The sequence below is a fragment of the Mus musculus genome, chromosome 14 (genome assembly GCF_000001635.26).
Source record: "Mus musculus strain C57BL/6J chromosome 14, GRCm38.p6 C57BL/6J".
Classification (NCBI taxonomy): Eukaryota; Metazoa; Chordata; class Mammalia; order Rodentia; family Muridae; genus Mus; species Mus musculus.
Window position 1 is genome coordinate 64,735,269 of NC_000080.6, and position 26,068 is coordinate 64,761,336.

A 26,068-nucleotide genomic window follows, 5' to 3' on the forward strand; every position below is an offset into this window, starting at 1 on the left:
GTAGAGCATGTGTTAGTTTCTAGAATGCTAGCAGAGGGAAGAAAACGGAGCTTCTGGAACTCAGCTTCTGGTGGGATTAGATTAGATTAGAGGGCTCTAATCCTCCCTTAGGTTTCAGAGCCAGACAAGGTTCCCAAGAACTTGTTTGTACCATGAGGACAGGCAGCACTGTGGAGGAGAGTGTAGGTAAGCCTCCTTGGGGCTGGGAGTGTGGCTCAGTGGCACAGTACTTGCTGAGTGCAGAAGCCCTGGGTCCCATCACTAGCACTACCAAATTCCCCAAAGGAACTGACACTGTGCATGTCCAGTACCTCTGAGGTTGGTTAGCCATTGGAGTCTTTTCATTGTGAGCAAAACTGCTCAGAATGGTATCACATTGCTTATTAAATGGGATATACTATCTCTGGATTAATTTTTACTTAAAAAATAGACTTTAATTTGTTGGGTTTTGTTATTCTTTCTTGAAAAAAAAAAGAAAGGATTTGTGGTTGTTTGTGGTTCCTTTTGTTTGTTAAGAAAAGTAGGTAGAGCTGAGCATAGAGGTGCTGTTAGTTCCAGTGCCCTGGAAGCAGAGGCTGGCAGATCTTTGAGATTGAGGCCAACATGATCTATAGAGAGAGTTCCTGGACAGCCAGGACTACATAGAGAAACCCTGTCTCTAACCCTGCCACTGCTACCACCCCCAATCCCCTTCAAAAAAAAAAGTAATTGGCAGAGAAGAGACAGTTCAGGGTTGAGGCTCATGGGGGTCTGCATGTGAACCCCTATTTTGTCTTAAATGTGTTTGGTCTTGGACTGTTTCACTCTTTCAGATTTTAGCTTTCTTATGTGATGTCTTCTTCCAATTTAAAAGACTCCTCACTGTTTTCTTCCTGGTAGGACAGTCTGGGAGGTAATAGCAAGACTGCCATGGTGGCCACTGTGAGCCCCGCTGCAGATAACTATGACGAAACCCTCTCAACCCTGAGGTACGCAGATCGAGCAAAGCACATCGTCAACCATGCTGTGGTGAATGAGGATCCGAATGCTCGGATTATCCGAGATCTGCGGGAGGAGGTGGAGAAGCTCCGGGAGCAGCTGACCAAGGCAGAGGTAGGAGGAGTACTCGCTAGGAGCTCTTTTTTCTTTTTGGCTGTTGAAAGGATTGTATAGGAGAGAATAAAGGGAGTAGGAAAAGTTTGTCTTTCCATTTTTGTCGAGACCGCTGACAGACTAGAATGTGAAGGGAGAAAGAGAAACAGTAGGGAAATGTGATTTAATTTGTGCAGAAACCGACTGCGCTTACAGTCATGGGGAGGGAATTGGATTCCTCCCCTGGTTCGTTAGCCTGCGGTCAGAACAGAAGACATCCTCTCCTTTACAGCTCACCCCTTCCTGATTTGAGTGTGTTACGTTTGTAGAGCAGCAGTGTAACTCTCAGGACAGAAGTAGAGAAGTCGCCAGCGTGGCGCAGTGTCCTTCTGTGGCAGGAAGGAGATGCTTAGGTTCTGGAGCGAGGTTTGAAGATCACAGTGTAGGCATGAAGTGCCACACTCAGGGCTTGAGCTGTGCTTAGTGTTTCTGTCCCAGGGACTTGTCTGTGGAGCTGGCACCATGGCCCTTTCCTGTCTCATTACTCTTGTTCTGGTAGAAAGGCAAGAGGCTTTGATTGACATGGTCACAGCAGTTACTGTAATCATGTTTGGGTTTTTTTTTTTTCCCTACTGAATTTTATCCTGATTTTACAGTTCTTTAAGAATCTTGGGGCTGAGGTTTCTGTATTTCCTTTATTTACGTCACCATCTGGTTGTTTCTCTGTCTTAAGACCAAGTGTTATTAACACTGTCCAGTTTGCAACATGTTCACATCTAACTTACATAGCTTTGAGTAAATTCTTGAAATCAACATTAGACAGAGATTGAGATGCAGCATGCTTTTGAGTCTAGGTGTACAACCTACTAAAATTAAAATCATTAGTTCTTTACAAGTAGCTTGGAACGTGTAGCTTCTTAAATGTAATGGGATCTTCACAGTAGGTTGGAGGAAAGTTGTCTTTCTGGATGTGCCCTAGTTGCTTTGGTAGGTCTGTAGTCCCCCAGCACAGGCTCTATGGACCTTGAGGACTGCCACCTTGCTGGAGTGGTGGAGGGCTCAGTGACAGGTGACAGTCCCCGCCCTTTCCCATCCAGCTGATTGTTCTTTCCCGGCACTGAGCAGTTATGCCATGAGGTGACACTTTGTTTTTAGGCAATGAAATCTCCAGAGCTGAAAGATCGTCTGGAAGAATCGGAGAAACTCATCCAGGAAATGACTGTGACCTGGGAGGAGAAACTAAGGAAAACTGAGGAGATTGCGCAGGTTTGTGTTGGGGGCGATTGGCTATGGGACTAAGGTGGTGGTGGAGATTGAATTTGAGACCCCATGCATGCTAAGCAAGCACCCCACTACTGAGCTATGTATTTTCATTAAGAATTCATACATGCATACAATGTATTTTGATCATAGGCACCTCCCACTTCTTCCCCCTAACTCTGTTGTTCCCATACTAGTAGATGTGTGATCATTCACTGGGACATGACTTTCCTTCCCTCAGCAGCCATCAGCTGTCACTAATTTAGGGTAGAGGGATTCCTAAGCCCCTACAGCCTCCATTCTGGAATGTTGACTGACTTGATCCTGTATGGAGTCAACCATAGCTCCAGTGAATTCAGGACTACAGTGGCCCTGCCGTGACAAGGACACTTTCTCCTCGCTCCTTCCCAACCCCTGGCTCTTTCAATCTTTCCGTCTCTACTTCCTTGATGGACCCTGATCTCATCGGGGAGGGGTTAGAAATAGATGTCCATTTTTGCCAAGCCCTAATTTTTAACTTTTAAACTTATTTTCATGTTTTAAATGTACACTGTTGTGGAGCTGGCCAGTGACTCTGCTGGCCATGACCTGAGAGGAGGCATTAAACTCTGTGTAATTCATGGTGGCACAGGAAGGAATGTGAGTGTGATAAGATGTGAAGGAGAAGACGGGGCAGCTTGAAAAGCCTTGTGAGCTTTATAGAGGTGACCTTCACTCTGGCAAACTGGAGCTGTTTTATACATTTTGGAAAGAAGAGAAAAATGTGATCATCTTTACGTTTCTCAAGAATACTTTATTTATAGGTAACATTGAAGGATAAAGATATGATGGTCTTCTGAGGCTGTCAGATCCTCTGTGTCTTGCTGCCTCTGTGCTGGGAATCACCACTTCTCTGGTGTGTTTGCAGGAGCGGCAAAAGCAGCTTGAGAGCCTTGGCATATCTCTTCAGACTTCTGGAATCAAGGTTGGGGATGACAAGTGCTTCCTGGTTAACCTGAATGCTGACCCAGCTCTGAATGAACTCCTGGTGTACTACTTAAAGGTGAATGTCCTGCCTTCACAGAGCTGGAGCACTCTGTGAGATGTGGAGAACTGTGGTCCTTACCAATTGCTTTTAGTTCATCAATTGGAGTGAAGGGCAGTCTTGGGTTTTGGAGATCAGTTATTGTTGCCTGTCTTTGAATGATGTCATTGAACTACTTTTATAAAAAGAATATTCTGATATTATTTCTAGCAAGTTAAATAATGTACCACCATTTTTTAACATAATTTATAGGAAGTACTTTCTTAAACATAAGTGGAAATAATTAAATTTCTTACTTAGCAACACTTGATAGGAGATTGGTATTTCTAATATTTTTTAGGAAAAATTTAACAGTTAAAATATCAACCTATTAAAAAAAAACAAAAGGAGAGCAGATCACCTAGACACTCGGAGGATCAGAGTATGAAATGGAAAGCCAAACATAGTACACACTGAAAACTGAAAACCCCAGAGACTGAAGAACCAGGCCTTTCCACATCAACCATCAGCCAAGAGCATGCCCCATAGACACGCCTCAGGCAATTTGATGGAGGTATCTTCTCAGTTAAGAGGTTTCCTCTTCCCAGAGGGCTCTAGTTTGCTTCAAGTTGACAATTGATAAACAAACAAACACCAACCAAGCAGCACAGCTTCTCATTGAGGAGGTGCTGGGATAATTGCTTAGTGTCATTTTGACAATTCCCCCTTTTTACTGAGTGTATTATATGATGTTTGGCAATGCTGTGAGTTAAATAATGTCTTTACACAAACACAAATGTGTGTGGATGAAGTGCAGAGTCAAGGCTTTTCTGGTTCTTTACACTGGAGGAGGTTGCCTCTGGCCAGCTTCCTGGGTTCATGTGAAGATTGAATATATAGGCAAATTTTATAGACAGAAACACTGCACAGTTCTAATGAATTCCCTATTCTGCTTCTCCCACATGCTATTTGGGTGTGATGCTCATAAAAAACCTTTCCTCCATTGAGATGGTGTCTCTCTTTGGTCTGACATTCACCAATTAGTCAGGATTGCCCAGCAGGTGAGCCCCAGGAACCCTCTTGTCTCTGCCTTCTTAGGACTTAGGTAGCAAGCATACCTGGAGTTTGTAAGTGGGTTCTAGAGTCCAACTCAAGTCCTCATGTTTGCAAGACAAAGAATGTTCTCTCTCTTTCCTAGCCCAGCATCTTAAGTTAGAACAGAGGCTGCAGGTACTATGGACTTCAGGAATATGCACAGTAGAATGGGACTGAGGCACACTGACCTAGGTTACCAGAGTCTGGAATTAGTTCTGTTTCAGAGATGATACAGTCCAAATTATAGGATGAACAGAAAACGCTTAGTTCAAGAACGATCTCTTTTTAGAAAATGCCACTATGTGGGATGTGGGAATCTGGAGGCTGCACTTTAAGTCAGTTTGTGTGGATGCGACTTCAGATGTGATGACCTTACCTCTAGGTGACTCTCCCCACATCATCTCTGATATCCTTCCTGTGTTCAGGCTATAGGAGTTTCTCCTCTACAACATGCCCCTCCATCTATATTCTGCTATACCTCATACTGTAAGCTTTTGGAATCCTTACACAGATAGAGACACAGTCCCTCACTAACTCACCCTATTTTGCTTACCTTGTATCATCTTAATTTAGCTTTAGGTACTCATTAGATAACCTTTTATGTGGGGGTGGGGTAGGGGAGGAGCATGTTTCTGAAACTTGGTCTCAGGCTGACCTTGAATTAACAAGCTTCCTGTCTCAGCCTCTCAGTGCTAGGATTATAGGCCTGTGCATACTTAGGAGATAGTCTTTGAGAAATTTCATCTTTTTTCTGCTGTTGCTTACGGCACACACTGTTGACTTAAACATTGAGCATTAAGGAGTTCACATAGTTGAGCCTTTGAAGATAGTGTCTGGGATCCTAGTGTACCTCCAAATCACTATAGCCTCAAGAGAGAGACTGAGTTTGTCCTTTAAAATATAAACTCTCCCTGGAACTCTACAGTTTGTGTCTCTAGGGATCAGTGCCTTTCTGATATTTGGTGCTCAGAATATTTGTTGAAAAAATGAATTTCTTTTTCTAAAACGGATTATACTTTTGTCTGTTTGAGTTGGTGTCTTGTGTTCCTGCTGACTTGTAATTCGCTCTGTTTACAGGTACCACTGTAGACTGTGTCTTTTGTTGGTTGTACCATCTATAAGAGTCTTGGATAGGTTACAGTTCAAACAGAGGAAAATAGCACTTGCAAAACAGAAACTCAGTAATGACTGGTTTTTAAGTGTCCTAAGGGCTCAGAGCAGGTAGAAATCAGGATATCCCTGCCTTGTACAGTTTCTGTGCTAGTTGTGATGGATGTGCATTAGGTATTTTCTCTCCTCTGGGTGACATAAATATAGACCAGATCAGACTAGATTAAAAGCAAATAAATTCAGGTTTATTAGGCGCTGTTACCGGGGAAGGTTCATCTTTCCCAAAGGATGGGGCTAGGGAAATCTTGAACCCTGGCTAAGGCAAGGAGGTTTTTAGACTTTTGTTGTGTAAGCCATGAACTGGGACTGTACCCAGGTATGATCAGATGCTGGGCACCTGGGCAGGCACTTAGGCAGGTTGGCTGTTATCAGAATGGAGGGTTGCGTTGGCTGCCAGGGATACAGAACTAAGCTTTTGGAGCCATTCCTTTCTTCGGTTTTTTCAGTGTGGGTGGGGTTGGGAGAAGGAGGCAGACAGGGTTTCCCAGCTTATACAGGGGAGAGCAGTGGGCTCCAGCAAGAAGCTCCTTTCAGTGTCAGGGTAGGAATTGACCTGGGCAGCCTGACGGTAACTACAGTTCTGAAGATATGACACTAACAGCTGAGGTCGAGGGATTGGAGCCATGATTCAGTGGTTAAGATCACTGTTGCTCTTCCAGAGGACTTGGGTTCAATCCCAAGCACTCACATGGTAACTCCCAACTGTCTGCAACTCCAGTCCCTCAGGACTGCATAGGCTCTGCCTGCCCATGGTACACAGACATACATGCACACAAAACACACATATGCTTGAAAATTAAAGAAAAAATATCTTAAGAAAAAAAGAAAAAGACTCTGAAATGAGGCCCACATGTGGAAGTCATCAGCTCTCTTTCATCCATGCTGGGTCTGGGGATTGAACTTAGGCTGTCAGGCTTGGCACAAGTGCCCTTACCTGCTAAGTCTTCTTGCAGTCCCTATTTTCTTCCTTTCTTTCTTTCTTTCTTTCTTTCTTTCTTTCTTTCTTTCTTTCTGTCTGTCTGTCTGTCTGTCTGTCTGTCTGTCTCCTGAAAGAGTCTCAAGTCGCCATAGCCGGCTCTGAGGCAGTCCTCAAACTCCTGATCCTTCTTTCTCCACTTACAGGGGCCAGCTCTGAAACTGTAGTTTCCAGACCTTATTTTGATATATTATTGATATATAGCTTAAACTCTGAGAGTGATATTAAATATTTAGAATCAAGATGGTAACAAATAGCAAATGTAAACAGACGTGGATGCAAACTTTTATCTTGAGCTTAAGTAAGACAGTATGACTGGAGGGATATTGCTCCTTTTAAGGAATTAGAGCTCATGTAATGAACTTCGGGGGTCACCATCCATTTGCTTTCAGAGTGCATGGCTGAGGCCGCTGAGTGAAGCTGGTCTTAGCAGTATTCACAGTGAACTCTGCTTCTTTCTTAGGAGCACACGCTGATAGGGTCGGCCAATTCTCAGGACATCCAGCTCTGCGGGATGGGCATCCTCCCTGAGCACGGCATCATAGACATCACGCCCGAGGGCCAGGTTGTGCTGACTCCTCAGAAGAACACCAGGTAACATGCCTAAGTTAGTGTGAATACATGAGCTGCAGGGGGACTGAGGGACATTGGCCTGCTTTTATTTTCAGCCTTCTAAAGTCACACTGTCACATGCAACACCCTTTCTATTTAATCTTAGCATCTATCATATTCCCACTGCCCACCCCCACGTTGTTATTTTAAAAAAAAGATTTCTTTACTTTTTAATTATGTGTATGTATATATGTGTGTATTATGTGTATGTATATGGGGATATGCATATGGGTGCAGATGGTTAAGGAGGCCAAAGGGGTCAGATTCCGTGAAGCTGGAGTTATAGGTGGTTGTGACCACAAGTGATTATAAGCCACCTGATGTGGGTACTGGGAATCGAACTCAGGTCTTCTGGAAGAGCAATATATATTCTTAGCCACTCCAGCTCCTTCACTGTATCTTTATGTGAAACTTGTCTCAGCTGTTTCCATTTCCTGCCCTGCTGGTAGGCTCACCTTTGGTTTGGGTAGAAGTCACTAGACTTCTCTTCTGCTCTGCCATTCTTTTAACTTGTCACGTCCCATTTGACCCTTGGGAGTTACCTGTTAGCTACACTTTAAATGATAGAAGTAATTCCCCAGCCCTCTCTCATACAGTCAAAGCCCAGTTCTACCCAGGTTATCCTGACACCCCATCATTGCCACAAGCAGTCATTCCATATACTGTCCCCAAGTCTGAAAGACAAATCTAAGGAGTTCAGCTTAGGATAACTTCCCAGTGGCCTTTGGGTGGAGGATATGGACAATAGTTTTCCAGAACTTGAAGTTCTTATTAAAGATGCACTTTTGCTGCCAGTTGTTCTCTTTGGCAATGGGCTCCCTCTTTTTACTGCTCACCAGGAAGACTGAAGGCTGCTTTGTGTGTGTCAGGGCATCTTTGGCATAAAGCAGTGGCACTGCCTGGAAACTTGTCATCTTCTTATCAGTTGTGATAGTAAAGGTGTTCTATGCTTAGGGGTCAGGGTTTACTCAGGGTTTGGACAGTGCCATACTGCTTGGTCCTAGGACAGTCCAGTGGAACATTTCTCTCTGATGAGACTGTGTGTGCAGCTTCAGCAGGCCAGCTCAAGGGTTATGAGTGTCAGCACAGGGGACAGGCTGCTGATCAGTGTGATCTATATGAGTTTTAGACAGGACAGCAGTCAGACTCATAACTGGCATAGTCTATATGAATGTCAGCTCCACCTCCTGTGTTTCTTTCTTAACTCATTGTGTTTGAAGAATGGTACCATAAAGCCTTAGGTTTGAGCTTGTGCTTTGAATAACCACACAGACAGAAGCAAAAGGGTCAGTTTTAGTGTTTATGAAATCACACGGGGAGCAAGGTTTGAATGGAAATACGAACTTGTGTGCTTGGAAATGCGTAGGATATCATGGCGGCATAAAGCGAGGTAAGAGCGAAGCTTAGTCAGCTGTGGTGCCTAGTACTGAGGAAGCTGAGGCAAAAGGATCATGAGCTCAAGGCTTATATAGTGAGAGCCTGTCTCAACAAACCAAACAAGGTTTATAGCTTTACAGAGCTTAAAGAAACTCAAATACTGAGTTCAGCAGGCTCTGCAGAGGAAATGGAATCCAGAGTAGACTAGGATTGTGAAGAAGACTCTAGAGGCTGGAGAGGGTGGGATCTTGTCTGCTGATGAAGCAATAAACACTTCCCCCGTGGAGGAAGAGTTGATCATGTTTAGAAAAAGAAATCTAGTTTCAGAGGAGCTGAGTTTCACTGGAAGAGAGAAGGAGGAGAAACAGAGGATGTCCTTGTGAAAGAAAGGGCAGGCCTTCCATGTCATGTTAAGGAATTTGTACTTGACGGCCCACTTGTCAGCCTGTGAGTCACTTGGCAGGACCGAGGCGTGGGGCTGGTATCCTGAGAATATGCACAGATGTAGTTTGCTGCTTGTTTCCTGTGCTTCCAAATTCCTTCCGTGCTAGTGTTCTACCCACCACGTCTTCTGTGGGAGTGTGCTATGGAACTAAGCAGCGTGGCTGGGAGGATGTGAAGGTGGTCTCTGCCATGCGCAGAATTCCCTGCAGGTCTCATGTTGCATCCCTGGTCTCTGCCTCTGTTTCTAGACTCTGGCCACTTGGCTGACTCTTTATCCAGCTGGGCTGGCTGGGCTTTGTTTCATTGCTCAGTCTTTCAGTATTATCTGTCTTGGCTCCATATTTACTCCTTACTGTCTAAGGTGGTCAGAGTTTTGAGAAACAGATTGATTCTGACAGTGTCATAAGTGAATATGTAGAATGTTTAAGACTCGAATAGTAATGCTTAATGATGTCATCAGTATCTGAGGTAAGTGAGTGAGGAAAGATGTAACTACAGATATTTACGTTCACCAAAGGCAAGTTTTCTTTGAGGAAATCAAGGGCAGTGGAAGCAGAGAGTGTGGTAATCCTGTTCATGCTGTCTTCTTTCCCCCACAGAACATTTGTCAATGGGTCTTCTGTCTCCAGCCCCATCCAGCTGCACCATGGGGACAGGATACTGTGGGGAAACAACCATTTCTTCAGGTATGACATAGCTCACATCCCTGAAAAATGGGAGCCCATTGAAGGTCCTGTTCTGAAACAGAAGAGTCATTGTAAGTGTGAACATCGTAAAATGACACCTCATTATGTGTGTTCATGTTCGTATGATTATGTTGTATACATAGCTTATGTGTTTGTTCATATATATGTGAACCCTGGGGGCTTAAAATGTCAAGTCTCATCATCAAAAGTTCTAAGCTTTTGTACATTTCTTTATTTTTCTTCCCAGTGTAAGATCCCCTACCCCCCAAAAAAATCTGGCATCAGAATGACTTAATGTTTTTTTCTGATGGGTTTGCTCTCTCTGTCATCAGCCGTCTATCTGTACACACTGCTGTTTTTCCTTCTGTCTGAAAGCAGTAGTGAAAAGCTAGATGTAGTTTCCTTCTCCCAAAAGGAAGCTGGTGGTTTCTTTCAGCTTTGAGTTTCAGCACACCAGACACTGATGGCTTTAAGCAGGTCGTATATTCTGAGACAGAATGAAAAGTCCTGGAATGGTGGCTGCTAGAGTGAGCTGTGCCCCTCAGAAAGACCATGGCTGTGGCCAACCGTTTTCTTGGCATTTCCCCCATGGCTTAGCTGTGCCCCTGCAGCTGTGGAAGAGCCATTCAGCTCACAGGGACAAAAGGGCTGCAAAGGATGTAGCATTAGCCTTACAGTCCTCTCGTCAGAGCACTAGAAGTCTTCCTCTTAGTTCCCTTGGGTGGACTCTGTGCAGTAGCTGCAAGAGAGGCTGCAAAGGAAGGTTCTCACCTGTGACCACAACACTGTTTCCCAAACGTGGCTGCTGTTGTGTTGGTGAGGCAGACTGGCCACTGTAGAATTCAAAACCTGGTCTCTTTTCTTTGTCCTTGGCCAATGTGCTTTAGCTGTCAAATGGACTTTCCTCATAACTGTCGCTGATCTTTACCTGAATGCTACTTGCTGTTTGACTTTAGAGGAAAGGTTAGATGGATGCAAGCTTATGGGGAATGCTTTTCTGCTTTTCGCTTTTCACACTAAAGCATTGCTAACTGGTCTTGAAGCCCCTCAGATGTTGCTGTATGGCTTTTGTGTATACTGTGGTGTTTTACTTCTAAAGTCTCTGGAAACTTGTTCTCCATCCTGAGGTGGTCCTCAGGTTTTCTGTATCACCCAGCTTGCAAAAGCTGTGTGGACTCTGCTGTAACCACATGTACACACATGGATGTCTTATGTCTACTACTAGAATTTGAAGCTGTGCCATTCCCTTGGCCTCGAGCAGATGCCAGTATGTAAGGAATAGAATCAGTAAGTATCCCTGTTAATTTAAAAGTAATGTCTCTTACTTCACTCCAAGACTCAATCTGCCAAAAAAGAAAAAGAAAGCAGAGCGAGAGGACGAGGACCGTGAGGCATCCCTGAAAAACGACAGTAGTTCTGAGCAGCTGGATGCCGACGGCGACTCCTCCAGTGAGGTGTCCAGCGAGATCAACTTCAACTTTGAGTATGCACAGATGGAGGTGACCATGAAGGCTCTGGGCAGCAATGGTGAGCACAGGTTGTGCTTGCAGGAGGGGCTGAGTGTGTTTCTGATGATGCCTTCCCCGGATGACCTCTGAACTCTGTGCCCTTGGCTATAATTGATTATATTTGCAGAACATTCACTTTCTCTGCTGTGATGGACAAATCACTGCAAACTTGTCCTCATGAGTGGGGTTTCCTAGGTTTCAAGTGTGGCTGCCATTGGCTTCTACTTATATTTCTGGAGCAATTGCCACAACCTAAGTTTCACGCAGAACATATTTTAGCCCTGTCTTTTTTCTGCAGACAGTGTGAAGTTTATCTAAAGTGTGTAACACAAGTCACTGGCAGTAAGAAAGCCAGATTGTCTCAGATGGTATTGGGTTATGGCAGTTTGAATGATGGCTGTCTGAAGTATATCATTCTTTCCCATTCATTATGCTTCTTTTTCTTCACACGTGTTCAGACCCAATGCAGTCCATACTGAGCAGCCTAGAACAGCAGCATGAGGAGGAGAAGCGGTCTGCTCTGGAGCGCCAGAGGCTCATGTACGAACACGAACTGGAACAGCTTCGAAGAAGGCTGTCTCCTGAGAGGCAGAACTGCCGCGGTGTGGACCGGCTCTCCTTCCACTCGCCCAGTGCCCAGCAGCGCTTGAAACAGTGGGCTGAAGAGAGGTAGGTGTGCAGGACGGCCTGATTTGGGTAGCTCTTGTCCCCCTACCAGGGAGGTTCTCGGTGGGGATGCTGGATGATGCCTGGGAAGAAGAACATTTCTGAGAGTGTAAGCGCCAGGAAACACTTACCGGTCTCCCTCCTTTCCTCCTCCCCCTTGCTTCTTCCCACTTCTCCCTTCTCTTTACTTCCTCTCCCTTTTTCCTCTTTCACTTTTCTTTTTCTTTTTTGTTATTTTGCAACAGTCTTATATACATGTATAAGTTGGCTTTGAAATCACTCTGTAGCCTAGACTGGCCTGGAACTTAGAATCCTCCTGCCTCAGCACTCGGAGTACTGTGATTACAGGTCTCTGCTTATGTGCTGCCTCTCTGTCTTTTCTCTTCTCTCTGTGTCTCTTTAACAGCACCAAGGATTGAACCCATGGCTTAGAGCATGGTAGGCAGGCACTCTACCACCACACTGCAGTCTAGCTCTTATTTTTCATTTTTGGAAAGATGGGAATTGCCAGTAGATTCACGTTTCTTTAAAACTGCCCATGTTATCTGCGTTTGTGATGCACGCCCCTAATCCTAGCACTCAGAAGACTGAGGCAGGCAGATCTCTGCAAGTTCAAGACCACCCTGGTCTCAGGGAAAGTTCCAGTTCAGCCAGGGCTACATAGAGAGAACCTGTCTCAAGAAAACCATCACCAACAAAAGACCATTTTAGATACTGCCCATTTTCAGACTGTGTGGCCTTTGGCTTTGAATAAAGACTACTTTATCACTGTATCATGCTTTAGATTCTGAAGGTTGGTAGATTTTTCTTTTTAAAGGGGGAAAGAAAGTTGATATCTGGACTGGTGAGGTGAGGTAGGTACAGCATGATGCCGATATGATGCGGAGTACCAGCTTGATCTCTTATGGCCTAATTAGCATGGCACTAAATGCCACCTCCCATGGTTCGAGAGGGCAGCACTAACCTCCTGTTACTCTGATCTGCATACAGGCATCATCCCTGTGTGCTGGAAACTGACAGGCATGTTGAGTCTGCAGTCCTACTGCGAGGATCTTGACTTGATCAGGATGCTTTGTTACATATGCAGTTGAGTTTGCAGAGTCCTGCACCTACCTGTGGCCAGCTTGCTGTGCAAGGAATGCTGTGCTTGTGACATGGTCCAGAGATCAGTGTGTGCATGGGGCGGTGTCACTACCCTGTTCCTGTATGCAGAAGAGAGTTGTGAATGTGACCATGGTCTCCCATATGCTGTTTTGTGTGTGATTGCTACCTGCCTCTCTACCAGTCCTGTTTTTATTTTATCTTAAAGAGAAGCAACATTGAATAACAGCTTGATGAGGCTGAGGGAGCAGATTGTAAAGGCCAACCTGCTGGTTCGGGAAGCTAGTTACATCGCAGAAGAGTTGGATAAAAGAACCGAGTATAAAGTTACCCTCCAGATTCCAACCTCCAGTCTGGATGCCAATAGGAAGGTGAGGTGTCCATCCTCTACACAGCAGGGATACCATCCCAGAGGCTGTACTGGGCTCTACCCTCGTGATGGGATTAGTGGGAAGCTATTTCCTTCTGTTTTCTGAGTTTTCTGTGTCTGTGTGTGTGCATGCTTGTGTCTGTTAGCTGCTAAGCATGTACTCCTTGCTCCTTTTGGGCCAATCCTTTCTTCATACCTGCTTTTTGTTGTTATTTGAGACAAGGCCTCAAATGCAAGGCAATCCTCCTGCCTCAGACTCCTAAGTTCTGGGAGTATAGGTATGTGCTACCACACCTTCTTGGATTTTTAAATTATAATTTATAATAGTTTAGGCTGGCCTTGAACTCCCCACATCCTCCTGCCTCAGCCCCCTGAGTGAAGTATTATAAGTGTTTCCACTACACTGGAAACATCACTGGTCTAGAAAGAGTGCTGCAGTGGCACTTAGTACTTATGCAGTGTTGGACTGGCTCTCCCCGATTGTATGCCCTTTTAGTTGTTTGGACTAGGAAACTTATGACATGTTTTGCCCTCAAATGAGTGACTGGGGCACCCTAGATAATTTACTCTTGAAAACATTCCATGCGGCTACTCTTAAAAGTTTACCTTTCTTTCTTTCTTTTTTTCTTTTTTTAAGATTTATTTATTTATTTTATGTATGTAAGTACATTGTAGCTGTACAGATGGTTGTGAGCCTTCATGTGGTTATCGGGAATTGAATTTTTAGGGCCTCTGCTTGCTCTGGTGGGCCCTGCTCACTCAGTCCCTGCTTGCTCTGGCCCAAATATTTATTATTATATATAAGTACACTGTAGCTGACTTCAGAAGCACCAGAAGAGGGCATCAGATTTCATTAAGGATGGTTGTGAGCCACCATGTGGTTGCTGGGATTTGAACCTAGGATCTTTGGAAAAGCAGTCAGTGCTCTTATCCGCTGAGCCAATTCTCCAGCCCCCTTACGGTTTTTGTTTTGTTTTTAAGATTTGTTTTCTTAAGTATTCAGGTGCTTTGTTTGTATGTATGCCTGCAGACCAGAAAAAGTCATCAGCTTGTAAGCTGCCATGTGGTTGCTGGGAAGTGAACCTAGAACCTCTGGAAGAACAGCCAGTGCTCTTAACCACTGAGTCATCTCTCCAACCCAGAGTTTACTTTCTTAGCATTAAAATTCTATTCATTTAAACAAACAAACAAACAAACAAACATCATCAGTTTGGGGATGTTTGGGGCAGGATGGCTCATTGGGTGCCTTCCACTGAGCTTGACTATCTGAGTTTAATCTACATGTTGGAAGGGGAATGCCAGCCAGCTCCTGCAAGATGACCTCTGTCCTATGGTGTGCACAAGCAAACACACAGGGTGGGGGGTTATATAGTAAAAAAAAAAGAAAACAAAACCCACAATTTTGAAAAAGTTTGTTAGTTTGGAGTGATGGAATTACTCCTGTAATTCCAGCCTTTAGGAAGTAGAGGCAGCAAAGAAGAGAGGAAGATCAGGAGATTGAGGCTAGCCTGGGCTACATGAGATCCTGTTTCAAAAGAAAGAAAAAGGACAAAGTTTTATAACTATCTCAGCTAACTTTGCCTTGTTGACATCTCCTGTCTGCAGCGAGGCTCTCTCCTCAGTGAACCTGCCATCCAGGTGAGAAGAAAGGGCAAAGGAAAGCAGATTTGGTCTTTGGAAAAGCTGGAAAACAGGCTTTTGGATATGAGAGACCTCTACCAGGAGTGGAAGGAGTGTGAAGAAGACAGCCCGGTAAGCAGCTGAGGAACCCCTTCCCTGGTAGTCTGAGAAGGAGCCATACCATCTGCCCAGCTGTGGGACACTGCATGCTTTCCCAAGATTGTTTCTAGTTTTAAAGTAAAATTTCTGTTAATCCTTAAGTTGTTGAGCTAAGTAAGTCGTTCAATAGTTGGGCATGTGCATATTTTCGTTTGTATCTCCTCTTCTCTTTGGATTCTAGCAGAATTTCCCCTTTCCATCTGTCAGTGAGTGTGTCTGTCTCAGGTTGCTCTGGGGTTCTCTTTGAGGTAGGGGCCAGGCCTTCTCAACACACTGCAGACGATTACTCCTCAGTCGATGGGTTCACACTCATCAGTGCACCCTGGTGTTCGCACTGCTAGGAAGGTCCCTGAAGGCATTGAGATCCCAGAGTAAGTGTCCAGCTCTGTCCTGGTGCTGCTCCTCTGCCGACACGTTTCCTCGTTCCCTTCAGCCATGCAGTTGTACGTGCTTAAAACAAACACATGTAGCTTGTTGTTTTTGTCTACAAGTTTCTTTTGGACACGGTCTCTCTGTGGCCCAGCTTGTTTTGAACTCAGGCTCTTTCTCACTCAGCCTCCTAGGCGGGATCATGGTGGAACACTACTACAGCCTGCTACCTATACCAGTGTTTTCAATCCTGTTGGGCCCGTTTCCACTTGGAGTTGCTTTCTTTCTTAGCTTTTTCTTTTATTTATTTATTTTTAGATTATACTCAATAGAAATGGCTTTTTATGGTTAGGTAATATTTTTGCCTAAATTTGTAATTTTCTTCAGTATTCCTCTCCTTCTTTGACTTAGAGATAGGTATAAAAATGAATGCCAAAAAAGTTCAGCTGCTGCTGTTGCTGTCCTAATTTGCAGTAGTGTATTTAGCAACTCAGGATCTTCTTGCCTAAAAGATCAGTGAAGAGGTTAGTGCTCTCAGTTGCTGCTTTTCAGTCCCTGAGGCAGGAGAATCTCTGTGAATTGAAGACAGCTGTGGCTTGTATAGTGATTTCCAGATTAACCAATGTCATGCAGTGAGACCCAGTCTCAAAAAAAAAAAAAAAAAATCAGGATATAATGGTAAAAGTTGTTGTTCAGATGATTCTTTTTTTTTCCCCTCTTTTGAATTTGTATGTTTGGAATTTCTTTTAGGTTAGCCGGTCCTACTTCAAGCGTGCTGACCCATTCTATGATGAGCAGGAAAACCATAGTCTCATCGGTGTGGCCAATGTCTTCCTGGAGACCCTGTTTTATGACGTGAAGTTACAGTATGCTGTGCCGATCATCAACCAGAAGGGAGAGGTTGGCTATCACTGCCTCAGTCAGCAGACAGCTCAGGGGACAGTGAGGGGTACTGACAGGACACTTGTTGTTAATATCTTTGTTTTAAACCAGTCCTAACTAGTGATAAATATTTGTCTCATGGGCACCCTGGGTTTCCATTGGGCTGTAAGGAGGACTTTCCTGTTTTACTCAGATTGCAAAGCAGCTGTTAGAAACTCACCTTTAGTGCCTCACACATTGTTACCCTCTGGCTTTATCAAGGAAGACAGGTCCTGGCAGGCCGAAAGAACTCAACCCAGAAACCAGCGTTTGCTTTGCTTCCTTCTTCAGGTGGCAGGCCGGCTGCACGTGGAGGTGATGCGACTCAGTGGGGCTATTGGGGAGAGGATTGCAGGAGGAGACGATCCTACAGAGGTCAGCTCTGAAAAGGAAGCCCAGGAGAACAGGCTGGTCTGCATGGTAAGCCAAAGACCTCGTCTAGAAGGAGCCCAGGTGGGACCATCAGTGAGATTGTAGGTTATACAATAAACTCATTTTCAACAACTTATAAATGCCCGTCTTCAGAGAAGTCTTTTAGTGTTCAGTATCTTGGGGATTGTGTTTTGACACACTTCTGGGAAGACTCACTCAGCACTTCCAGTACTTTTTCTCTGTGGGCTTGGACCAGTCACCTCTTCTCTGCCACTCATTGTCAGGGTGAGTGAGCTGCTTACCTGTCCAGCCCGTGTGGGTTTTCTATTACCGGAGCTCTCCAGCTCTGCCTCTCTATGGTCCTGTCCCTTAGCCATTTCATTTTCACCTGGCCTAGCTTCTCTGTACCTCCCTGGTTACTTAGTGCCTCTGCATGTGCCATTCAAGCCAACAGTTTCCAGCCCTTTCTATCTGGTCTTCCTGTGCATGTTGTTCATGGCAAACCGTGAGTGTTATGTCAAAAAGCTATGTCAGGTACCAGGGTAGAGATGAAAGTGCCAGGTTCCTGCTGTCCAGTAGCTAGAGATATGTGAGTATGAGCAGAAGCCTCTAGCGCAAGATCCATTGCTGTGATACTGCAGGTACCAGATGTGCCTGTGTACAGAGAAGCTTGAATTCAGATGATAGGTGCTGAGGGAGACTGAGGAATATTCTGGGAGAATGAGACTGTAAGAAAGGGTGTCAGGTAGCACCAGATTTACAGGCGCTGTGGTGTTTCCTGGTGAATAACATGGAGGGTCTCATGTTCTCTGGCACCTGCTCCTCTTCCCTCTTTATGCTGCAGTCCTTGTCTGAATCTCCAGATGCCCCCTAGTGGGCCAGTGCTGCTAGTGGTTCAGAATCCTGACAGGATTTGGTGACAAAATCAGCAAGAGTCTTTAGTTTAAAGGATATGACTAAAAGATCTGTGAAGAAGCAAGCCTAGGTCAGCTCTTAGTTCTAAACTCATCCTAGGTCAAGCTTTTGCTCAGTAAGTATTCTACAGTTGAGGTTGTCGAAAGGAGTAAGTTAGCACACAGCCATAGGAAGGGGGAAGCTGGTGCTGCTGAGAGCTGAGCTGCTTTCTGCAACTGTCTGCATGAGGAGGAGGCCTGCAGTGCTCTCATCAACAGTCTCGCTCTTGCTCATTTGTACTTGGCTTCACAACCTCCTCCTTGAGGCCATGTGCTTGCTCATCAGAGGTTGAGATGTAAGTTTTTTGGCTCTATGTGGCCATTTCTGAGATGACAGACAGTGATTACATCTCTGGGAGGTCGGCTGTCACAGTGTAAAATATGCCTGGCAGTGGTGGCATACAGCCTTATCCCAGGATTTGGGAGGCAGAGGCTGGTGGATCTCAGAGTTTGATGCCAGCCTGGTCTACAGAGTGAGTTTTAGGGCAGCCAGAGCTATGTGGAGCTACCCTGTCGCAAAAAAGAGGAAGAATGGAAATTTGTCACTGAAAAAAATGTGTGTCTGAGATAACATGGCTATTTTTAACAAATGTTAAGATTTAATGGAAAATAGGAAGCATGAAAGCAGGAAGGAAAGTGGTGCTTCCCTGCCCACCTGCTCCACAGTGTCCAGCCGCTTAGCGTGGCTCGGTCATGCATGCTACCCCACCCTGACCCCTACCCCAGGAGCACCTTGATGCCACCCTCGTATCAGACTTCACCTGGAAGCAGCATGTGGCTTCAAAATATGGGTACTTAAAGAAAGAGGATCATCTGGGTGTGGTGACACACGCTTTGATCCCAGCACGGGAGGCAGAAGCAGGCAGATCTTCGTGATTTCTAGGGCAGCCAGGGCTACACAGAGAAACCCTGTCTTCCCCAGAGTGTTGAGTTCAGTTCGGGGCACCTTCCCTGTTCTGTTAATTAAGCTTTGGGACATTGACACTGGCTGAGGAAAAAAAAGATTGAATAGAGAGTATTACTCTATTCATATACTTCCTAGCCTACACCCAGAGAGAGAGAGGGGAGAGGGAAGGAGGGAGGGAGGGAGGGAGAGAGAGAGAGAGAGAGAGAGAGAGAGAGAGAGAAGCCCTGTCTTGAAAAACCAAAGAAATAAAAAATAGGAAAAAAATTTAAAAATCAGTCAATCAAAATAGTAATTCCTTTAAGGCCATAAGCCGTGTAGTCAGCGTTCTTAAGTGTCTTTGGTGGGATTACCCAGGTTTCTTTTATGTCCAGATTCTCTCTCTCACCTTGAGATCTGCTTGTCGTGCCTGTGCTGTCCTGTTGTTCTGTTCATTGTCATTGCATGTCATGCTCAGCGGTGCTAGGCCCAGGTTGGGAGTAGCAAGGCATAATGTACCATAGAGTAGGAAAGCAAGAGTGTGATATGGGTGGTGGTGTGTTTTTATTTCAAAATTACTGGTTTGTAAAGTTGTCTTCATGTCATAATGAACTCTTAGATTTAAGACTTTGACTCCTGGGTATTCATTACTTTTATCAAAGCTCCAATGTTCCTAAATTTGAGTGGTGGCAGTCCCTTCCGTTGCCCCACGAACAGTAGACATTTTGCCTCATCTTGTCCACATTTCCTTTTCTGGACCCAGAATCCACCATTTCTTAAGAAGCAGTGTTCATTTAAGTTAGACATACTTAGAGACCAAGCCCTAGCTGTAGAGGCTCATTGTGTAAAAAGACAAGGGCAGATAAGACATCACACGGAGAGAAGCTCCTGTGGAAAGTCAAACGTGGGGATAGTTTCGATTCCATGAGTGAGGGAGATGATTGGCCCTACAGACATCTGCGTTTGTTTTCCCATGATGAAAGATTATGCCCATATTTCTGTTTTCAGAAACATTGCATTGAAAGCTCCAGGTGTCATCAATTCCTGCCAGTTCACTTTGGCTCTTTCATGTAGAGCTGCAAATTGAGCGCTATCCTGACACCTTGTGGTGATTTCAATTTTTGTTGTAAAAATTTAAAAAACAACAACAAAAAAACCAACCAAACCAAACCAACAACAAAAAGCTCAGCCTATGTGCTTGGTATGTTTTCCTCATTCATGGTCTTTATTCCTGGCAGTCTTAACCCTCAGGAGCTCCTGTAGAGGGCAGGTCAGCAAATCTGATCTTGCCTTTTGTTTATTCCAGCCCTAGACTGAGGTTCATTTCTGTAGGAGCTAACTGCTTTCATATGGAATGCCATCACAAATCAGCATGCGTGTTACGTCTGCTCAGCAGCACCTGGCCCAGCCAACATTCATCTCTCTGCTTTCAGTACTGAGGCCTCACCTCTGTAAAGGCAGACATAAATCTCTGCTTGGAGAAAGCTAAGCTTAAGCCTTTAATTTACACCACACACAGACTAGTAAGTGACAAGGGTCCTTTTAGGACCTTGTGATCACCCTCACAGCACATTGCCTCTTCAAAGATATATAATAGATATTTTATAAATATTTATTTTATTTTATAAAGGTATATAATAATAAATAAACAAACATGTAGAGAGTCTGAAAATATTTCCTGGAAAGTGTATCCTAGAATACTGATGGTCAGTTTGATATGGAGAGAGAAAATACAGCTTGTCAGAGCCTAGCTGCATGGGTGGTTCAAGCTTGTTGATATAACAGGAAGAAATGACATGAAATGACGTTGATGTTCATTGTTGATCTGTTTTGTCTATGTTATACAGGAAATCTGCTTTTCAGGATTTTTGTGTCCTCAGAGTCCCTAAATGCCACATTTATAGTTGAGGTTGTATAACTGTGAGAACGTATACACCACACAGTCCAGTTTATTCTTACTAAATTTATTTACTAGATATGAAGTGACTCAGATGACATAGGAGAAGCGAGCAGCTGGAAAGCGTTAACTTTCTGACCAGCTCAGTTTTGTGAAAATCCTCCTGGTCAGACTAGATGGCCCAGATTAAAAGTGGATTTTTCTCCCTCAAAGATCCAGATGAGAAGTGAGTCTTCCCACTTCAAATGATTTATTAAGGAAAATAAAATGCCTTACAGGTGTACCCAGCCATTTTGGTTTTAGTTAGTTCCAGATGCAGTCAAGTTGGCAATGAGGAGTAGCCAGCACATATACCATTAGAATGTAGTGTAACTAAAAATTCTAGAATTTACTTCATAATTCTGTGGTTTTAACGCCATCACAAGCTATCACAGAAACTCCAAATTGAGATCCATATACTGCTGCGAAAAGTATGAAGAGTGTTAGGCTGCTTTGAGATCTGGCATGGGCAGCTAGAGGCATTGCTCAGTGGTTAAGAGCATTTGCTGCTCTTCCAGAGGACCTTGGTGCTGTGTCCACCAGCTCCTTATACCATCTCACAACTGCTTGTAACTCCAGCTCCAAGGGGTTCAATGCTCTCTTCTGAGGGAATCTGCCCACACATCACATTCACTTATACAGACACACAAGGTGTGTGTGTGTGTGTGTGTGTGTGTGTGTGTAAGTGGGGCTGGAGAGATGGCTGAGTGGTTAAGAGTACTTGCTGTTCTTTAAAGGACTGGAGGTCAGTTTCTAGAATCCATGTCAGGCAGCTCACGACTTCCTGTTATTCCATCAGATCAGATACTTTCTTTTGGACTTCACAAGAACCTGCACTCACAGGCATACACTCACACACAGTACACACATCCATATAACTAAAATAATAAAAGTCATTTTAAAAAAGGGCTCAGATGCAGACATTGTCTCTGGGGTCTTGGTCCCATTGGGCATGTGTTTGTGGCCATACTTTGTAATCAGAGACTCTGGGGTCCTTTCATCCAGAGTTTCCTTTGAGTGTTTGCTGGCATTCTTCAAGGAGAGGGTATCAGTGTGTCATTGTAGAAAACAGAAACTCTGTGGTCTTCACCTCCTCTGTTCTCCCCTCCGCATGCTCATAGAAATTCCCAATAGGAGTCCAATAAAAACAAAGTGATAGGCTTGTAGCACACAATGTGTGCTGTTTCAGAGCTGAGCTCCTCCCTCTGCTTAACTTATGATAAAGTAAGCGCTGTCCTCTCCTGAAGGTTTGCTGCTTACTCAGGCAGACCTGGCTTTGTGCTTTGCTCACTGTGCTGAATGGCTTTGTGCTCCCTTAGGAAATGCTGGGTGATGTTGATTCCCAGAACCACCTTCTGCAGAAATGATGACGGTATCCTACATTCTGACAAACTAGCATTCAAATGCTCTTGTCAGCTTACCCAGCATTCACTCTAGTGTCTGATTGTTGTCACCCTGTGTCAGGCCTGTGTCCAAGTCCTGGGCCCACACTGAATGACACATGCCTCACATAGCTGAATGGTTATGACAGCCAGGGCAGGACCTGACTCCTTGAGGCCTACTGGTTGAGACTTGAGCCTTCTTTCCTTTCAGGTTAAAATACTCCAAGCCACAGGGTTGCCGCAGCATCTGTGTCACTTTGTCTTCTGCAAATATGACTTCTGGGATCAGCAGGAGCCAGTGACCGTTGCCCCTGAAGTGGATACGTCTTCGTCTCCCACCAGCAAGCAGCCACAGTGTATGGTTGTGTTCGATCACTGCAGTGTGAGTTCTCTTCAGTCTGCCTTGGTGTTCAAGTTATTCATGTAAACACAGCTAAAGAGCGAGGGCTGTGACTTGGCTAGTTGTGCTAGTGTTCGTGTTGGAGTATTTTCTAGTCGTAGACCAGAGTGTTAGTTCATACAGCATGTCCACAGTCAAGAGTTAACTTCTGTTCAATGAAAAAAAAAGCTTGTGTACATGTATGTATGAGCATTCTTCTCCAGAGGGAGTCTGTTTCATAAAAAGGTTAAAAAACCTTTAAAAGGAAGGTAGTAACAAGACTAGAGACCACCCTGCTGGGCACCCCTGCTCTGCCATGTTGGTTTGGTTACTCTTTTGGCTGGTCCTGACCTGTTATTATTAATGATAATTTTTTTTTTTGCGGGCTGAATAAACTAAAAGTAGTGACTATCACTTTGCTTTTGGCTGGATACTATCAGAGCTTGGACTGGCTTTCGCTATTTTTGACCCACAACAAAAATGAAAACAGGCTCTCAAAACATTGCTAACAAAACAAAATAATTTGCTATTTTTATAGATGAGTCTTTCAAAGTGAGAAGCTTTAAATTTCAAAGTAATAGCTATATTTGTGTATTTTTTATTTTAAAAGATTGATTTTTTTTTTTTGAATCATGTGTTTCTTTGTGTGTGTGTGTGTGTTGTGCACTTGAGTCCAGGTGCCCGCAGAGGCAAGTGGCACAGTCTCCTGGACCTGGAGTCAGACAGGTGGTTGTGAGTCACCTGAAGTGGATCCTCTGGAAGGGCAGTGCGTGGAGCCATCTCTCCAGTCCTTTCAGGGGGTAGTCTGTGTTCACATCGCAGTTAATGACCATCTGTCCTCTGAGGAGAGTACGCCACTGTTTCTGTGTTTCCTTCCTGGTATCATTAAGGATGTGACAGACACCTGATTTAAGTGGTTGAAAGACCAAGCAAGTGTGTGCTGCTCTGTAATGAGCTGTTGTGTTTCAGGAGTTCAGTGTTAACATCACAGAAGACTTCATTGAATATCTCTCAGAAGGGGCCCTAGCCATTGAAGTATATGGACATAAAATGAATGATCCCCGGAAAAACCCAGCCCTGTGGGACTTGGGGATCATCCAAGCAAAAACAAGGAGTCTTCGGGACAGGTGAATCTTTTAAAAATAATTATCTAAATCATTAATTAATTTTTAATATAGCAATGCTCAGTCTGCATGTACATCTGTATGCCAGAAGAGGGCATCAGATCCTTTTACAGACGGTCTTGAGCCTCCATGGGGTTGTTGGGATTGAATGCAGGACCTCTGGAAGAGCAGCCAGTGCTCTTAACCACTGAGGCACCTCACCGGACCAGACAGGTGAATTTTTTGATATCCACTGGATTTCCATTTCTAGATTTAAAAATACTGCTGGAAATGACCATCATTTATTTTTACATTATTTTGCTTTCCCTTGTGTATGTGTGGTATGTACATGTGTGCATACATATTTTCATGAGTGGCCGTGTGGGTGTGTGCTAGTGCCTGTGGGAGTCAAAATTGACATGGAATGTTTTCTTCAATCACTCTTCACCTTATTTATTGAGGCACAAGGCCCCTCATTCAAACTCAGAGCTCACTTAGTAGGTCTAGTCTGGTTAGCCAGCTTGCTCTGGGGATCCTGTGTCTGCATGCTGTAATTATAGGCAGGCGTTGGTCCATCCAGCAGTTGTGTGTGTTTTAGACTCTAGTGGGTCCTCATGCTTCTGCAGCAAACACTTTAACTATTGAATCATGACCATTATTTTATGAATTAATGGCCACCTTTTCCCAAGTATCACCACTCTATGGCTGAAGTCTACCAGTAAAATTTCCTTAGTGCACCAAACTTTATAGAACAGTGGAAGAAAGTGTGTGCGTATTTAAGAAGCAACAGTGAAATGAAGTTCAGGAGACAGGCCATTTATCACAGTGACTTTTGCTGATAAGCCAGCCATGGAGAGAAGGATGGCAATCTGCTGTAGCATTCAAGTTGACACTGCCTTTAGTTCACAGGTGTTTGTTGATGGTCACTTGTTTGATTTTGTGCTGCTGATGTTTGAACCCAGGGCCTCTTGCATGCTAAGCAAATGCTGCACAGTTCTGCATCCCTAGCCCTTTCCAGTTTTGAGTGCCATTAGTGATGAGAGAAGGTAGCTCATTTGAAGGCATAAGCAATTTCAAAGGGAATGACTCAAGGAGGCGATGTTTTTGCTGCCATCTAATTATAGATGAGAACCACATTTTCTCTTTTAGCAAATCCTAAATTAGAAGGTGAGATATTTTTTCCCCTTAATTTTCTTATTAATTGACCTGAGAGCACAAGTCATGGATGACACCTTCCTATGTGAAGACCATCCTGTATTTGGCTTCTGAGTACTGACTAGAGTATTTCAATCATTGTATAACCATTTTCAAATGTATTTGTCATGATACACCCCCACCCTTGAGTGTTCTCCCCCGCCTCTGTCTGTCTGTGTGCACATGCATGCATGTTTATGTGGATTTGAACTCTGAGCTGTTGTTCTAACTTCACATTATAATTGTCATTTTCTAAACAAAATAAAAGTGCAAGTGAGGTGTAGCTCAGTGGTAGAGAATTTACTTAGCACATGAAGGCCACCTGAATTTAGTCCTCAAAACTGGAAACAAAGGAAAAACAAAGAGCCATGCTGGGTTGATGCTGTCAGTTTGTCTTTCGGGTCACATTATTTGTCATTGTGTGCTGTACATTTCTTTCTGATCTAAAGATCATTGCACTGGGCTTCTTTGTTTACAGTCATTCTCACTGTTAAGACTAGAAGGTCCTAAGCTGTCCGTATTGAAGTAGAGAGGCATGGATTGGGGGTTTAGAGGTAACTACTCAGTTGGCAGGGGGCTTACCTAGATGCATGAAGCCCTGGGTTTGGTTCACAGTACTGCATAAATTGAGTATGTTGGCATACACTTGGAATCTCAGAAGTATGAGGCAGGAATATTGAAAGTTAAAGGGTACCTTTGACTGTATAGTGAGCTTGAGCACAACCTGCTATATATGAAACCCTGCCTAAAAAAGAAGTGTAATTTCTTAAGACCTGCATATATTTCCTAGGTGGAGTGAAGTCACCAGAAAGTTGGAATTCTGGGTTCAGATCTTGGAACAGAATGAGAATGGTGATTACTGTCCGGTGGAAGTAATTGCTGCAAAAGATGTCCCCACAGGAGGGATCTTCCAGCTCCGACAGGTACCAGCATTGTGACATCATAGTAAATTCCTCGACACTCGATGGCTTATAGTGGATTCTTTTGAACAGAACTTTTTTAAAAAAGACTTTTTTATTTATTTATTTTATGTATATGAGTACACTGTGGCTGTCTTCAGTCACACCAGAAGAGGGCATCAGATCCCATCATAGATAGTTGTGAGCCACCATGTGGTTGCTGGGAATTGAACTCAGGACCTTTAGAAGAGCAGTCAATGCTCTTAACCGATGAGCCATCTCTCCAGCCCCTGAACAGAACTTTTAATAATAATGATGATGGTCAAGCCCATTTCTCTGAAATAGTTAAATGTATTGGCATTTGTTTATCTATTGTGTATGTTTGTGGATAGGTAATGCCACTGTGCACATGTAGAAGTCAGAGGACAACTTGTGAGACTTGGTTTTCTCTTTTCCTTCAACATATAGTCCTGGGGTTTGAAATCAGGGTGTTAGGTGATAGTGGAAAGGTCCTTTATGTAGCCATCTCCCTGGGTTTTCATTTTCAATCCCATTTTTT

General features: G+C 44.1%; 1 protein-coding gene and 1 non-coding gene across 6 annotated transcripts in view; both read left to right on the plus strand.

Moving 5' to 3' along the window:
• Kif13b (kinesin family member 13B) overlaps positions 1–26,068 on the plus strand; it is a 157,127-nt gene that overhangs the window by 82,777 nt on the left and 48,282 nt on the right. For all 5 annotated transcript variants that reach the window (XM_006518622.3, XM_006518619.4, XM_006518620.4 and 2 more), the window contains 14 exons: positions 880–1,092; positions 2,227–2,337; positions 3,239–3,373; positions 7,039–7,169; positions 9,608–9,694; positions 11,031–11,221; positions 11,661–11,871; positions 13,178–13,340; positions 14,945–15,091; positions 16,238–16,387; positions 16,700–16,828; positions 22,146–22,316; positions 23,283–23,440; positions 25,401–25,533. In XM_006518622.3, coding sequence (XP_006518685.1) covers positions 880–1,092; positions 2,227–2,337; positions 3,239–3,373; positions 7,039–7,169; positions 9,608–9,694; positions 11,031–11,221; positions 11,661–11,871; positions 13,178–13,340; positions 14,945–15,091; positions 16,238–16,387; positions 16,700–16,828; positions 22,146–22,316; positions 23,283–23,440; positions 25,401–25,533 — 2,130 coding nt within the window. The remainder of the gene's footprint in view (positions 1–879; positions 1,093–2,226; positions 2,338–3,238; positions 3,374–7,038; positions 7,170–9,607; positions 9,695–11,030; positions 11,222–11,660; positions 11,872–13,177; positions 13,341–14,944; positions 15,092–16,237; positions 16,388–16,699; positions 16,829–22,145; positions 22,317–23,282; positions 23,441–25,400; positions 25,534–26,068) is intronic.
• Positions 18,650–18,784, plus strand: Gm26225. Its single transcript, XR_003951267.1, has one exon. It is a non-coding gene; the product is annotated as a small nucleolar RNA SNORA36 family (small nucleolar RNA).